Below are 13759 nucleotides of genomic sequence, written 5' to 3'. Positions count from 1 at the left end.
TGTGTTGGAAACAAAGGAATTCTTGCAGAACTGCAGGCATTCTAAGAAAAACATAAAATCTACCAATGGAGCTGAAAGCAGAACAGACAATACAGTCCATCTCCGTGGGTCAGCAATGAAGCTCTTCCTCTACCTACCTACAAGACAAATCCTATTTCAATCCTGCAAAATGTTTCTACCAATCCTTGCAGCTCTGACTGCGACTGTCACACCTGGTGCTGTCTTGCAGCCTTCACATGACCTGACCCAAAATGCAGAAGGGCTTTAGCTGACTAGGAAACCTCTGGCTGTCACAGTTGGATTCATCAGGCTCTTGTATTCCCTAAGGTTGTCTGTGCCATTGAGTGACATCATGTTTCATCACTCACAGAAAGGGGGCTGGGACCCACAGATAAAGTCAGACCGTTACCAGCAAGGCATCTATGAGCTCATCGTCGTGTTTTCCCTTCTCCAGCAAGGTTACAATCTGTGCCTTCAGGATTTTCAGCTCACCACACAGGATTTTGTTCCTGGCTTTGGATGCATCGAGTTTGTTTTTCACCTCCTCGTGGCTTTTTTGGAGGGCGCGGTGTTCCCCGGCGAGTTTCTGTGGTGATGCAAACACACCACAGGACACAACAGTTATAACCCATCACCAGGCCCCAGGTGCTTTGGGGAGCAGAAGGAATCACACCTTACCTGGTAGAATCTTAAAAAAAAGAAAAAAAATCTAAAAAAGGGGAGTGGTATATTGTATCATCCCTAAGGAAGCAGGAATTATAAACACTGCCTGCTCCCCAGCAGCAAAAAAGGGTCTGTCTGCTCAGGAATCCGAGGGGATTAGGTTGATTCTCAACTTTGTTCAGTTCAAATGGAGGGAGGTGTGAGGTGGATCACAGAATCAACCAGGTTGGAAAAGACCTCTGAGATCATCAAGTCCAACCTTGACCCAACCCCACCTTGTCACCCAGCCCATGGCACTGATGCCACATCCAGTCTGTCCTTAAACACCTCCAGGGACGGTGAATCCACCCCCTCCCTGGGCAGCCCATTCCAATGGTTGATCCCTCTCTCTGGAAAGAATTCCATCCTAATCCTCCAATGTCCAACCTAAACCTCCTCTGGCACAGCTTGAGACCATGCCCTCTTGTCCTACTGCTGGTTCCTGGGAGAAGACACCGAGCCCCATCTGGCTGCAACCTCCTGTCAGGGAGTTGCAGGGAGTTATGAGGTCTCCCCTGAGCCTCCTCCTCTCCAGGTTGAACAACCCCAACTCCCTCAGCTGCTCCTCATGGGAATTGTGCTCCAGTCCCTTCACCAGCCTTGTTGCCCTTCTCTGGACGCTCTCCAGCACCTCAACAACCCTCCTGAACTGAGGGGCCCAGAGCTGGACACAGCACTCGAGGGGCTGCTCCACCAGTTCCCAGTGCAGGGGCAGAATCACTTCCCTGCTCCTGCTGCCACACTATTCCTGATCCAGGCCAGGATGCCATTGGCTTCTTGGCCACCTGGGCACACTGCTGGCTCATGTTCAGCTTCCTGTTGATCAGAACCCCCAGGCCTCTTTCCTCCTGGTCACTCTGCAGCCACTCTGTGGTGCTGCAGGGGGTTGTTGTGGCCAAAGTGCAGGACCCGGCACTCAGCCTTGTTAAACATCATCCCCTGGATTCAGCCCATTTATCCAGCCTGTCCAGGTCCCTCTGCAGAACCCTCCCACCCTCCAGCAGACTGATACTCCCACCCAGCTTGGTGTCATCTGCAGATCTGCTGATGGTGGACTCAATCCCCTCATCCAGATCATCAGTAAAGATAATAAAGAGGACTGGGCCCAGCACTGATCCCTGGGGACACCACTGGTGATGCTGCAAACTGGATGCAGCCCCGTTCCCCACCAGTTAAGAAGTGGTCATCAGCCATTTCTTAACCTAGCACAGAGTACCCCTGTCCAAGCTGTGGGCTGCAGCTTTCCCATGAGTGTGCCATGGGAGAGAAGGTGTCCAAGGCTGTGCTGAAGTCCAGATAGACACATCCACCTTCCCCTCATCCACCAGGCAGGTCACCTGATCATAAAAGGAGATCAGGTTGGTCAGACAGGAGGACCTGCCCCTCCTAAACCCCTGCTGGCTGGCTCTGATCCCCTGTCCATCCGTGTGGTGTTTGTTTTTAACGCTGCATGAAGAATGCACACCTGGCCAAGGGCCAGAACATGTTTGTCTGTGGAATGTGGCCAGAACTTCCTCCAGCAGATCAGGTGGGTTTGTGAGATGGTCTCTGGGCTGGGTGTAACACACACCCTGTCAGGAAAGTCATTACACAGCACCCCCTCCAAACAGGACTCTGGTGGTTCACAGGTTTTTACCTCCAAAGCTTCTTTCTTTTCTTTCTCCAAGTTGCGAAGTTTCAGCAAGTGCTTCTCCTGGGCTGACAACCTCCTTGGATCCTCAAGAGCCAGGAAGTCCTCACCAATCTCCATCACTGATCTTCTGCTCTTGTTTTGACCCAACTTACCCTCCAGCTCTCGAACCTAGGGGACAATAAATGGTGACTCATGCAGGGGGTTGTCACAGTGTTCCAGCACCAAAGGGACACAACCAAAGGCAGCTCAGAGTGCAACCTCCTGTTAATTCTTGATATTATTAACTACCACAGAGCAGTGCCTGGTCTTTCAAATTTAAATTTAGCTGTTCACAAACCATGCAGATTTTAGGGCATCTGTGCAGGAAGGAGATATGACACCAGACCTCTGGTTGACTCGAGACATGTGGGAGATCTGTTCATTTTTGGAGCCACATGTGGAGGCCAGGCAGACACTCCAGAGCATCTGAACTGTGTGTAGGCAAGTGAACTCAGCCCCTGCTTTTTACCTACTCATTGCAGACTCCTTTTACAGTCAGTAGAAGGAACTGGGCACTGCCACAGCTCAGTTCCCCTGCCTGTGCTGGATCCAAGATGAGATGGACCTGCCTCACTTTTGATCCAGTGACTGTATTTACAAGATCCCCACTGACTACAAAAGGGGCCTGAGAAGACTGGCTCAGAAAGAAGTCTCTGCATTAGAGCAGAGAACAGCATGTACAGTCTTCAGGTGAACCCCAGGCAGGGGGTATAACAGAGGGAAATGTGATTTGATCAAGGGAAAGCAGAGGTTAACAACCTCAGTCAATCAAAATGCAGAAATCACAGTTTGATGGCATACAATTAAATAGCAGAAAAGTAGGAAAATTATGTATCAAATTGTCTGGGAGAAGTTTTATTTAGATGCAGACAAAGCTGTCTCATCTGTCTCCCGCTGACATTTCAGCCCTTCAGAAGATTCAGGAGTTAAAGATTTTACTGAAGCTCCCTAAGGAACAACTTGAAAATCTTATCTGGCCTCAATTCTTCCCATCTGACTTTAGGCACTGAACAAAGGTGTCTAAGTCAGAGCACAGGCACTGACAGGGCTCCTTCTGTTCTCAGTGGAGGGAGGCACCTTCAAAACACCCTGGGATTTTAACTGCGCTGCCACAGCTCTTCAGGGTCACTCAACTCACTCCTTTGACACAGATGGGAAAGACTCCCACTTAAATACCCAACCTTGCATGGTTGCAATAGAGTAATTACTATGGATTTTAAGAATTAATGAAGAACTAACAGTGACTTTACCTTAAACTGAGGTGATATCCAAATTTAGAAAGAGAATTCCAGTTCCAGGTGACATGGAACCACCCAGGGTCTTAACTCACCTTGTTTTGGAGAACGAGGATCTGCTGGGCCCGTCCACGCCAGCTGCCAGAATTGGCCAAGAGACTCTGAATGTTCACATCTTCCCCAATTTCACTGGCCAAAAGCTGTGAAAAAGGGGATTAACATCAACAAATAGAGGTGTCGGGGCTCTCCCTAGCAGTAAAAACAAGCATTACTAAAAGTTTTCAATATACACCGTTATTTTTGATATAATGAATATTTAACCGTAATTAAAGAGGGCAAGAGTGGAGATATTGTCTAAATACACCCCCTTGCCATCAGGAATTGAGCCAACCTCCCTTCCTTGCACAGTTCTGACACAGCTAAACTTAGTATGGAGAGCATTTAAATTATTTATAAAAAGGTCAGCAGAGTTCTATTTTTAGGACCATACTCTCTACTCTGATCTGCATTGCAGGTCTCTTACACAAACTAAGGAAACCAGGGGAAACAGAGCACACAGGAACACTTAAATCCACCCTGAATCAAAGAGGGAAAGGTTATTCTGGATGTCACCCCAACAAACTGTTTAAACACCCCCTTTATTTCCAGCAGTCTTTAATCCCATTGATTTACACGGGACTGAAATCTACATTAAAACCAAAGACCTCATTAAATAATTGAAATGTATCCTGAAATGGTACCTTTTGGGTCATCTTCAGTTCCTGTCCGGAGGATTGGAGCTGGTTCCGATATTCCATGGCTTTGAAGTTGGCTGTGTTTAATTTTTCTTGCAGTGCTTTCACCTCTGGACTTTCAGCCTGTGGAGAGAAGAAAATAGGTAGGAACAGAATCCTCAGGGAAAACCTGAAGTGATTAAGAACCATCAGGATCAGCTTTATCAGGATCACAGTATCTGTTTTACCAGACCCATTTCCTCCCTGATTTTTGGGGTATTCAGGCGGCATAAACCGAACATGGTCACAAAACTGGTGACAGGGACACATCCCTGTCCTAAGCAAAGGACTGCACTGAGTATCAGCTTCTGATTTCCCCTCTTCAGTTACAACTCATACCAAGTTTTCTTCCAGCATCTTCAGAGTTGATTCCTTGATTGCACCACCATCACCCCCAAGGGAATGTATTTTTTCTACAGCTGCCTGTAGCTGGAAAAAGAGCAAAAAACATTGTTATTGTAGAATGGATACAGCGAAGAGCATCCCTCTGTGGAGTGTTAATTAGTAAAAAAATTAAAATCTGGATGTTTATTTAGTCTATAAAAAAATAATTAATTTCCCCTTGTTTTTAAACACAGTCAGTAGGAAAGAATTTTTTTTTTCCCCCTCTGAAACAATTCCCAAAGAGTCATGTGTTATTTTATTGCGGAATAACTTCAACAAACGTCTCTGACTTGGTGAGATGGGATCAGATTTCACGTACAGAGATTCCTGGGGCATTTTATCACCACTGGTACATCAAATTAGTGTTTATATACATAAGTGTAAACCCTGCCCAGCCCAGGATATTTCATAAAAAGCACATATTATTCTACTCACCAGAGGAATACAAAAGGAGAAATGACTACCTGATACCCTACAGCTGAGATTTAATGGTGTTAAGGCTCTTTTTCTTTAGCTGATAGCTCCAAGGTAGCATTTTTTAACCCGTGCTGAGGTTGCAAAGACTTCTTACTGGATGGGAGTGCAGGAATTTGGAGCTGGGAAGGCCAGGAACTTGGGACTCCATTCTTTGAGGTGGTTGGGACTTCATTCTTTGACGTGGGTGGAAAATCTCAATTATTTGCCCGAATAAAAGAGCAGCTTTTTCATTAAAGTGGCATCTGGGGAAACACAGAGCTCTAAAATCACCCCTTCTTGTGGGTTAGGGCCACCCTTTCTATCCAGCTCATAAACTCTTGTAGTCAATGGACTGAGAATGAGGAATTTCAGCTGGATTTGGCAGCTTTTGGCTCAAATTCTAAGGAATTTTTCTGCACACATCCCTTTGCAGCCTTACATGCACCACCCCCTGCCAAGAGATTGCTCAGTGGCCACACCTTCCCTTCTGACTGGGGGAACATAATCACATTAAAACACAATTTACAGTGTTTCTCAGTTTTCATGCCAGCAAAGAGCCAAAAAATATGTAAACCAACAGTGTTTTCTATCTATCACTCAATATTTTTGATAAATACCTCCCACTGTCCAATATTGCTTTAATTTTGCCCATCTTTTACATCTTCATACAGTTCTACTGAACAAGTACAACCCACAAACTCAGCCAGTCAGCATTAATTTAAACCAGAGACATCCCAAATTAGGTGGGGAGAAAATACAGACCACGGACCAGGGCACGGTTTCAGTGGGGTTCACACTGTGGTTCACCTCAGACAAGGCAGGTTATTGGATTTGGTTTTCATTTTGATTTTCCTGGTGTCTGGGGACAGATTTGTTCATGTATAAAGTGTCCACCTCTGCTTTGATCGATACTTACTGTTTCTTGAAAATTTTCTTTTTTTTGCTTTGAGTTATATTTCCTTTCCTGAAATGTCCCTGGCCCTTTCTCTTTGGGTCAAAATCTGAGAATATTTTATATATATAATATATATCTGAGAATATTAAGTCTGAATAATGGCCATCACACCTCTGCAGTAGGGGATTAGAACCAAGCTGGTTTTCCTTTAAATTATTCAGGATTTGCTCCACTACTTGTGTGATTCTTTTAGGTCCCAAACTACACCTGATGCTTCTCTGCCAACCTGCCAACTGTTTGACAAGACCTCTCTGACCAGAAAACTCCAGATTTATGCAGGAGTTCTCCAAAATTTAATTTAATCTACGACTTCTTGATCTTTCAGGTACCTGGGGTAAAATTCAGAGAGATGCATGACTTATGATAATAAGTGACTGTGAAAGATGGAGTCAAAATGCATCTGTCAGCATGGTAAACATTATTGATTCATTTAACTGATGTCTTCTAAGAAAGCAAAGTTCAGAAAAAACACATTGAAAAATATAGAAAAAAATCAACAATATTGTGTAAGGAAGAGGACAAAGTAAAGGACAAAGTAAACACTGACATCAGGGCATCTAATTTTCATTTCAGCAGTCACCTGAGGAAAATTATCCCTGTGAAAGGTTGGCCCATATAAAAAAATCATAGTAAACCAGAAAAATCAATCTGCCTGAGCGAAGATTCGCTGTCTTACATGATATAGTTTGTTGATGTCTCGGTTCTATAAATACTTGTGCCAGAAAACAGCTTTATTTATGTGGATGAATGAAGCTTAGATGAAGAGAGTACAAATTCCTGACTGGTATTAATGAGGTGGAAATCTAAGACATACTGGGATGAAATTTGCTCCTCCTCCCACACACACACACACAAAGAATCAGAAAAACCTCTGTGCTTCAAATACAGGTAAACATTTCTAACTGCTGTTTAATAAATCTTTGGCTCATTATAATGTAGGGATATCCTTTCCTGGCTCCTCCTTCAGAGGAACAAACAGCTGAGGGCACACCCCCCTCTCTCCTATCACGGACAGAAATGGGCAGAACCCAAAGTAAACATGGATATAAAAGCAAATTCAACATGTGAACATGAGTCAAACCCATTTTCTATCCCAGAGATGGGATTTCTATGTTTTAGGATGCAAAAAGAGAACAAGAAAAACGCCTCACTTCTCTCTCCAGCTCCTTGACTCTGTGATTCAGCTGCTTCACTTTGGCTCGTTCGCTCTCGGCCTCAGCAGTTATCTCACGGTTCTTCTTGGCCAGTTCCACTATTTTAGTGGCTGCAACATCTCCAGCTAACCCAGAAGTCCCTGAAAAGGACACATAAAAGCAGAGGTCACATCTTACATGCAAGATTCAGAATAGATGACGCTTTTGTTCTCTGCCCGGCGCACAATGGACTTTTATTGTCCAATCCGTTCCTCCCAGAGCTGTGCCAGGCACTTCAATGAACAAGTGAGGGCAGAGACATCAGTGATTCCAGCTGGAACGCTTGGGCCTTTCATTCAGCATCACACCAGGGCCAGCAAAGCCACATTTCACACTTCAGCAACAGCCACAGTGTCTCAAGGCCACAGCAGTGGCTGCAGCGACATCACCACCTGGAAAGGGTGGAGGTGTCTTCTCCTCGCTGCTCAGAAGGACCATCATGAACGGGATTTTTTGGACTATCACAGAAAAAGACAACACTCTCCTTTGCCTGGTTGTTTGTTACAGGAGGAGCTGCTGAAAACAGAGGTGTGAACATTTTCTAGACATCTGTCCCCAAAGGTCAGGCACAATATTACAGCTGGGTCCTGGAGAAGGTCCAGGAAATTTTCATTGTGCCTATTTATACGCCCCCTGTGATTATCCCTGGAGCCTGACTGTATTACTCCTTTAATTGCCCTCTTCAACACACACGTCATTCTCTCCCTCCTCGCAGGGATTGGGATCAGTGTCACAAATAAAGCAAACCCCAGCACTGGCTGTTTGGTGTCACTTGGCTTTCACGTCACACAGGTGAAGGAAAGCTCTTGCACAAGCGGAAAATCAATATAACTGCAAACAATGTCCACGGGAACCTCCAGCTCAGCAGGGAATGTGAGCCTGCAATGACAAATCCTCGGTGGGGGGGTGTGAGAGTTGAACTTGGCTGCTGCCATTCCTTTAACTCTTCCATCCTCCTTCGGTGCTCTTGAGGAAATGACTTTCCTGCTGACATCTGGGAAGATTATGTCCAAGAACTGGGGTGAGATGACAGAGGTCAGACCACCCCTTAGTGAATTTTGAATCCCATATAACTACAGAGACATTAAAGGGGCTATGCAGAACTTTGCTGAGAGCAGAATATCACTACTATAAACCTTGTAGAGAGCATAAACTTCCAGTTTTTAAAAGCCTTTATTAAAAAAGCATTTAAAAAGCAACTTATTCTTTTTAAAAGCATTTCCACCGTTCTTACTCCTCCATGTGATTTGTGTTCCCCCTCTCATCTAGGAGCTACTTTTACCTTAGTTTTCATGACAAATAATGGCTGTTAGGGATCACAGTGAGTCCTAAACTTCCCCAAGCCAGGCTGGGGCTTCACTGTGATGGTCTCCAAATGAACTGCACACACTTAATCGAAGCTTTTCATTCCCAAGCAAGGTTGGGGAGCCTCTTGCCAAACACAGATAGGGCTGGCATTAGTCAGCCAGAGAAGCTGCAACAGCACATCTGGCTCCTGGTTCTGACCAGGAATAGCTTATCATCTCTCCTACGGACAAACTACAGGGAGTTTTTCAGAACTAAGATGTAATTTGACGTTGTGTAGCTCTGTTTGATGCTGCTTTTCCCCTTCTCAAGCAGCCTGGTCATCACTGCTGTCCTGACCAACAGTGGCACCCAGTGGAGGAGGTGCAGCCTGCACAGCTCAGTTTTCCAAGGACATCCAAGCCACTTTTAAGCTGGATTTTGAACCATGTGCCCTGTTCAGGCAAAAAAAAAAAAAAAAGGAGCCTGAACAAGGAATTTAATTCTGCACAGCAGAGAAAGCTGCGACACAGCTCTCTGACATCCACAGAAAGTCTCCCAAAATATGATTTCTATAAACCATAATTTTTTTTGGTGCCAATAACAACAAGTTGGCAGATCTGTGGGGAACAGAGATCACTGTCTACCCTAAAAGGGTACTACACTTTTAAGGGACATTTTGCTGCCATCAGCATCCAGCAAAGGTGGTGAGAATATGAAGTTACTGTGTTTACCCGCCAAAGCCAACCTGTCCTCCTGCACTTTTTTCTGCAGTTGCTTTATTTCAAAATCCTTCTCTGTCACCAGTTTGTACAATCTGCAGTTCTCATCTCGGACCTCTCGAAGCTGATCCTGCAGCTGCTCGTTCCCAGCCTCAAGGAACCTGGGAAAAAAATAAGCCATAATGAAAAATCTCAGTGTGATGTGCTTCAAATATTCCCAAAAAATAAAGTAATGAGCTGACTATATGGCAGAGGAGCTGAGCTTATCAGGAGTGAGTTTACTGAATTAAGTAGAATAGCCTAAAACTTACATGAGAACACAAGCTGATGATCTGATCTATTCAGTTAACTCCTTCTTAAAAAGTTCTGCACTTCCTTGTGTAGTCTGGGGCAAAAAAATCACAGAGCAGGTACATTTTCAGTGCTCTTGAGGGTATCAAACAGTGCCATCTCAGTCTCACTCACCTGGTTCTTCAGAGGGAATCAGGCAGCTCAGCATTCAGCATGTGGGACATTCAGGCTTTATTTTCTGTGCTTAACAAAGCCAACAGAATCCAACAGAGCACCGACTACAAAAGCTGCTCCCGGGGTCCTTTCTTTAAAAAATGAATGTTTTAGAGCAATTCATAAAGGACCAATTCCCTGTGTCCTCACCTGCTTCTCTTGGAACCCCACCAGCATAGCCTGGCATCAGTTTGTATTGTTACTGGTGCTTTTTGGAATTCATTTGGAAGCACAGAATATCAAAAAAAGCCTGTGAATGGGAAGAAACAGCCCTGCTTCTCCTATTCTTCAGTACATTTAGTAACAGTTAAGGGTTTCATCTCTCCAAGACATCCAGAGAATTAATAATAACTTTATATCTCTTTGCTGCCCTTACGTGATGGGTCCTCCAAATGCAAAATCCAGGAGCTGTGGCCTCATGGGGCTCAGCTCCATTGTGGGAATTCAGGATTATCAGATCCCCCTGACACAGGGTCCTTGGGAAAATCTGAAACTCAATTTAGTTACCCCCACTCAGGTGCCATTTGGGCTCTCCAGCTGCTGCTGGAGGGTGGAGGTCTCCTGGGCCCAATCTAAGACTCCCATGTGGAAATTCCCAATGCTCTGCAGCATCTCAGTTATCATTACACACCTAAATCATTGAATTGACCCCTAGATTTTTATTATTTACAGTGTAACCCTGAACCTCTACAGTCTGGAGATTTGATTTGGATAAAGCTCAGTCGTTACAGTAGGTACATGTAGACACAGCCAGGCAAGATGTCAAATAATCACCTCAATCTTTTCTATTCCAAAGTTTTAGCAAAACTCTTGCACCCATTGGGCTTGAGAGCTTTCAGATGCACCCTCCAAATGCACTTGTTGGAGTAAATGACCCCTTAAAGCACTTCCCTAAACAGCACAGGGAGTTCAGGAGAGGATTCACAATCCGTAATTAAGAAATGCACTTCTGTTTCAAAGCTTCAAATCAAAGGGAGATCAAAGGCAGCTGTTTACAAAGGAGAAGAAAGCAGGCAGCAGTGTGAGCTGAGAAATGGCACAGCTAAAGTTATTCCCACATGTACCACTCACAGAAGCGAGCAACAGAACTCAGATCCAATTAGGGACACAGGGACAAAGGGATTTTTAAGAGTTATGGGATTAACATGAAAGGAAAGTTCTAAGCTCTTAGCACACCTGATCAGGGATGTCTTGCTCAGAGCTGGCTTCCAAGTCTTGAGGAAGAGCCCAGAAATCCCAACTGCACTGAGCTGGAGTCTCCTCTGAGAAACTTCCCATCCCAGAGTGACCCCACATGTTACAGAAGGGGCAGGAGATTCCACCCAAGTGCCTCAGCTGCAGAATATCAGCCAAAAGAAACAGGCTGCAAAAGGTGACTCTTTTCACTTTATTCAAGGAAACAGAGGCAGGTGAAGCTTGTGAGCAGGAATTCAGGTGATTCCCCACATTGTGTGCCCCTTTTAGGCAAAAAAAAAAAAAAAAAGAAAGAAACAAAAATTACCCTGAAAAAGGAATTTAACTTTTGTTAAATTGTGTCTTTCCCAGCTCCATGTGATGGGGAGAATCACTTAAAGACACAAACAGAGCAGGGAGGGAAAAGTTACAGAGAGAACAAATCAGAAGGGAAGAAATGTCAGCTAAACGCTCCCTTAAACAAGATTTGGGAGTAGGACGGGAGGAAGGAAAAATGAACTGCCGAGGCCCAGAGGGAGGGAGACTTCTGAGGGGAGAATGTTTTCCAAGTGCTGCTATAAACAACACTGACAGGCCCAAATCACTGTCCCTGCAGCACACATGGAGTGCTTGCTGCTCCTCTGGAACAAGTTTCTAACGTGTTGTCACGGGAATACTGCAAAGCACAACCTGGTGAATCCCTGGTGAATCTTCCAGAAGCAAATCCTGTTTGGATTTGATACACTCATAGCCACTCTTTTGCTGAATGCAGATGTAAATAAGCAAAGGGCAATATAGATAAATCTGCTGTCTCAAATGGGGACTTTTAACAGCCAGTGCCACTGGAACAGAGGTAAATGATAACTCTGGGATTACTCAGGCTCAAACCACCGACCTGTAAATAGCAGGGAACTGCTGGGACTCTCCTGTACTCTGCACCTCAGGGGATGCACATTGCACAGGGTGTGCCATGGGAGCACCCAAACCCCTTTCCTCCACCAGCCAAACATCTGAACAATGGGAATCGGCCTCCCAAAAATCTTTTTAAAAAAAAATCAGATCTCCATCATAATCTTCTAAAGATTACCACGACAAAATGTTGAAGGGAAGAGGACAGGTGGTAGAGGTCAGGCCAGGAGCACAGCTTGGCAAATCAGACAGCCCTGGTGAGGGACCAGTGTGTGAAGAAGACAACGATGCAATGGTGAGAACATTAATTTCTAGAAGCTCAGCTCCCTGTTTCCACTCAGATTTCCTTTGCAGCACGAACAACACGTTCCCAGAAGCACCTGAAAGGTTCAGTGGTTCACTCCAGGGTTCCCTCCACCTTCACAGCAGCTCTACTGCAGCACTTGGGTGCTCGAGGGAGCAACTTTCAGAAACAGCTGAGCAGGGTATAACACAGAGGGAAGATCAGCATTTGGGAACTAAAAACCTTAGTTAGTGGCTGGATTTAAACCTTGGGAGAGATGCCCTTCCCCAAGCTGGATTCTGGGAGAGGGAACTCTCTCAGAGGTATATTCCTAACTGTGGTTTTCCACCCAGAGAGAAGAGCTTCCAGCTCTTCTTTCCTGCCCCTGTATCACAGCCCATCACCCCATCGTGGTGCCAACGGAACAGTCTGTGGGGCTAAAGCTGTAAATTAAATCACTGAAAAGACTTGAGATAAAAAGTACCCTTGCCCAGGAGGGTGTATCCGCTTTCTAGCAAACAGCTGGCTGAGCATGGAGCAGAAGCAGGAATTTCTTCAGCTGGCTTCACCACTTACACAGAGCAAATCCCTGAACAGCCAACACTGCAGACACCTCTGGGGTGTGCCCAACTTCAGACCTGTTCTAGTTAGTGAAAGGGTCAGAAGGAAAGGCTGATGATATCCTGGGAGGAAGAGAAGTGATCTGAGCAGGGGGTTCAGATCTCTGCTCCAGTAAACTCAGTTATGTACTCAGCTTAAAAAAAACAAAACACCCAAGATTGAGGGAGATCCACACCAGAATGCCCAGTGCCCTGGGAATGTTGGGATCCTCTGAATCGGGATATATTGCAAAGACAGCCCAGGGAACACTTTTCTGCACTGCAGGCCTTTGGCTTGCTCCCTTTTGCTGCTTTGCCTACATCCACCTTTGGGAATTCCTCATGCAGGGAACCTGTTTGCTTAAAGGTTAGGCAGGAACTAACCAACAGTGCAGAGACTGCCAGCGATCCCAAATGACTGGATTTTGTCAGATAGAACCTGGCTGCCCCTCACATGTCACCCTCACCCCCTCTGTCCTTGCACCCTTCCTTTGTGAGACACTGATAATAAACGACAATAAATAATCACAGTGCCCTGAGGGTAAACATGTTAGGGAGAGTCTTCTCAGGACAATGAAAGGCCAAGATTGAAGGCAGAAAGTGCCCTGTCAACTTAATAATACTGATCATAAGATCTTATTTCATAAGGTCGTGAGCCAAACACACTTCCGTGGGTCCTGCTACACCTTTACCTGTTGCTGCCATCTTCGTTTACAGGTTGTCCTATTTCAAACAGGTTTAGATCATTTGGAGCTCCTAAAGTCTCCCTTGTGCTGCCATTATCCTTCTGACTGTTCTGCTTCTCCTTCTTCCTCTCCATCACGTTTTGCAGCCGCCTCTGCTGTTGCTTCTGATAAGCCTTAAACTGGCTTTTAAAATCTTGGTTCGCTTTTATGTCTGACTCCATTGTTTACT

The 13759-nt window shown here is 45.2% G+C and overlaps 1 protein-coding gene across 3 annotated transcripts in view; it reads right to left on the bottom strand.

Moving 5' to 3' along the window:
• Positions 1 to 13759, bottom strand: part of CCDC13 (coiled-coil domain containing 13) — a 28874-nt gene that overhangs the window by 13124 nt on the left and 1991 nt on the right. For all 3 annotated transcript variants that reach the window (XM_027897615.1, XM_027897616.1, XM_027897617.1), the window contains 8 exons: positions 13537 to 13757; positions 9389 to 9537; positions 7329 to 7471; positions 4722 to 4811; positions 4350 to 4466; positions 3705 to 3809; positions 2339 to 2503; positions 410 to 586 (listed from right to left, as the gene is read on the bottom strand). In XM_027897615.1, the coding sequence (XP_027753416.1) occupies positions 410 to 586; positions 2339 to 2503; positions 3705 to 3809; positions 4350 to 4466; positions 4722 to 4811; positions 7329 to 7471; positions 9389 to 9537; positions 13537 to 13751 (1161 nt within the window). In that variant the 5' untranslated portion in view covers positions 13752 to 13757. The remainder of the gene's footprint in view (positions 1 to 409; positions 587 to 2338; positions 2504 to 3704; positions 3810 to 4349; positions 4467 to 4721; positions 4812 to 7328; positions 7472 to 9388; positions 9538 to 13536; positions 13758 to 13759) is intronic.

This window comes from Empidonax traillii, unplaced genomic scaffold (genome assembly GCF_003031625.1).
Source record: "Empidonax traillii isolate 1590-97213 ecotype Southwest subspecies unplaced genomic scaffold, ASM303162v1 scaffold553:size485074, whole genome shotgun sequence".
NCBI classification, from domain to species: Eukaryota; Metazoa; Chordata; class Aves; order Passeriformes; family Tyrannidae; genus Empidonax; species Empidonax traillii.
This window is presented reverse-complemented; position numbering and strand designations above follow the sequence as displayed.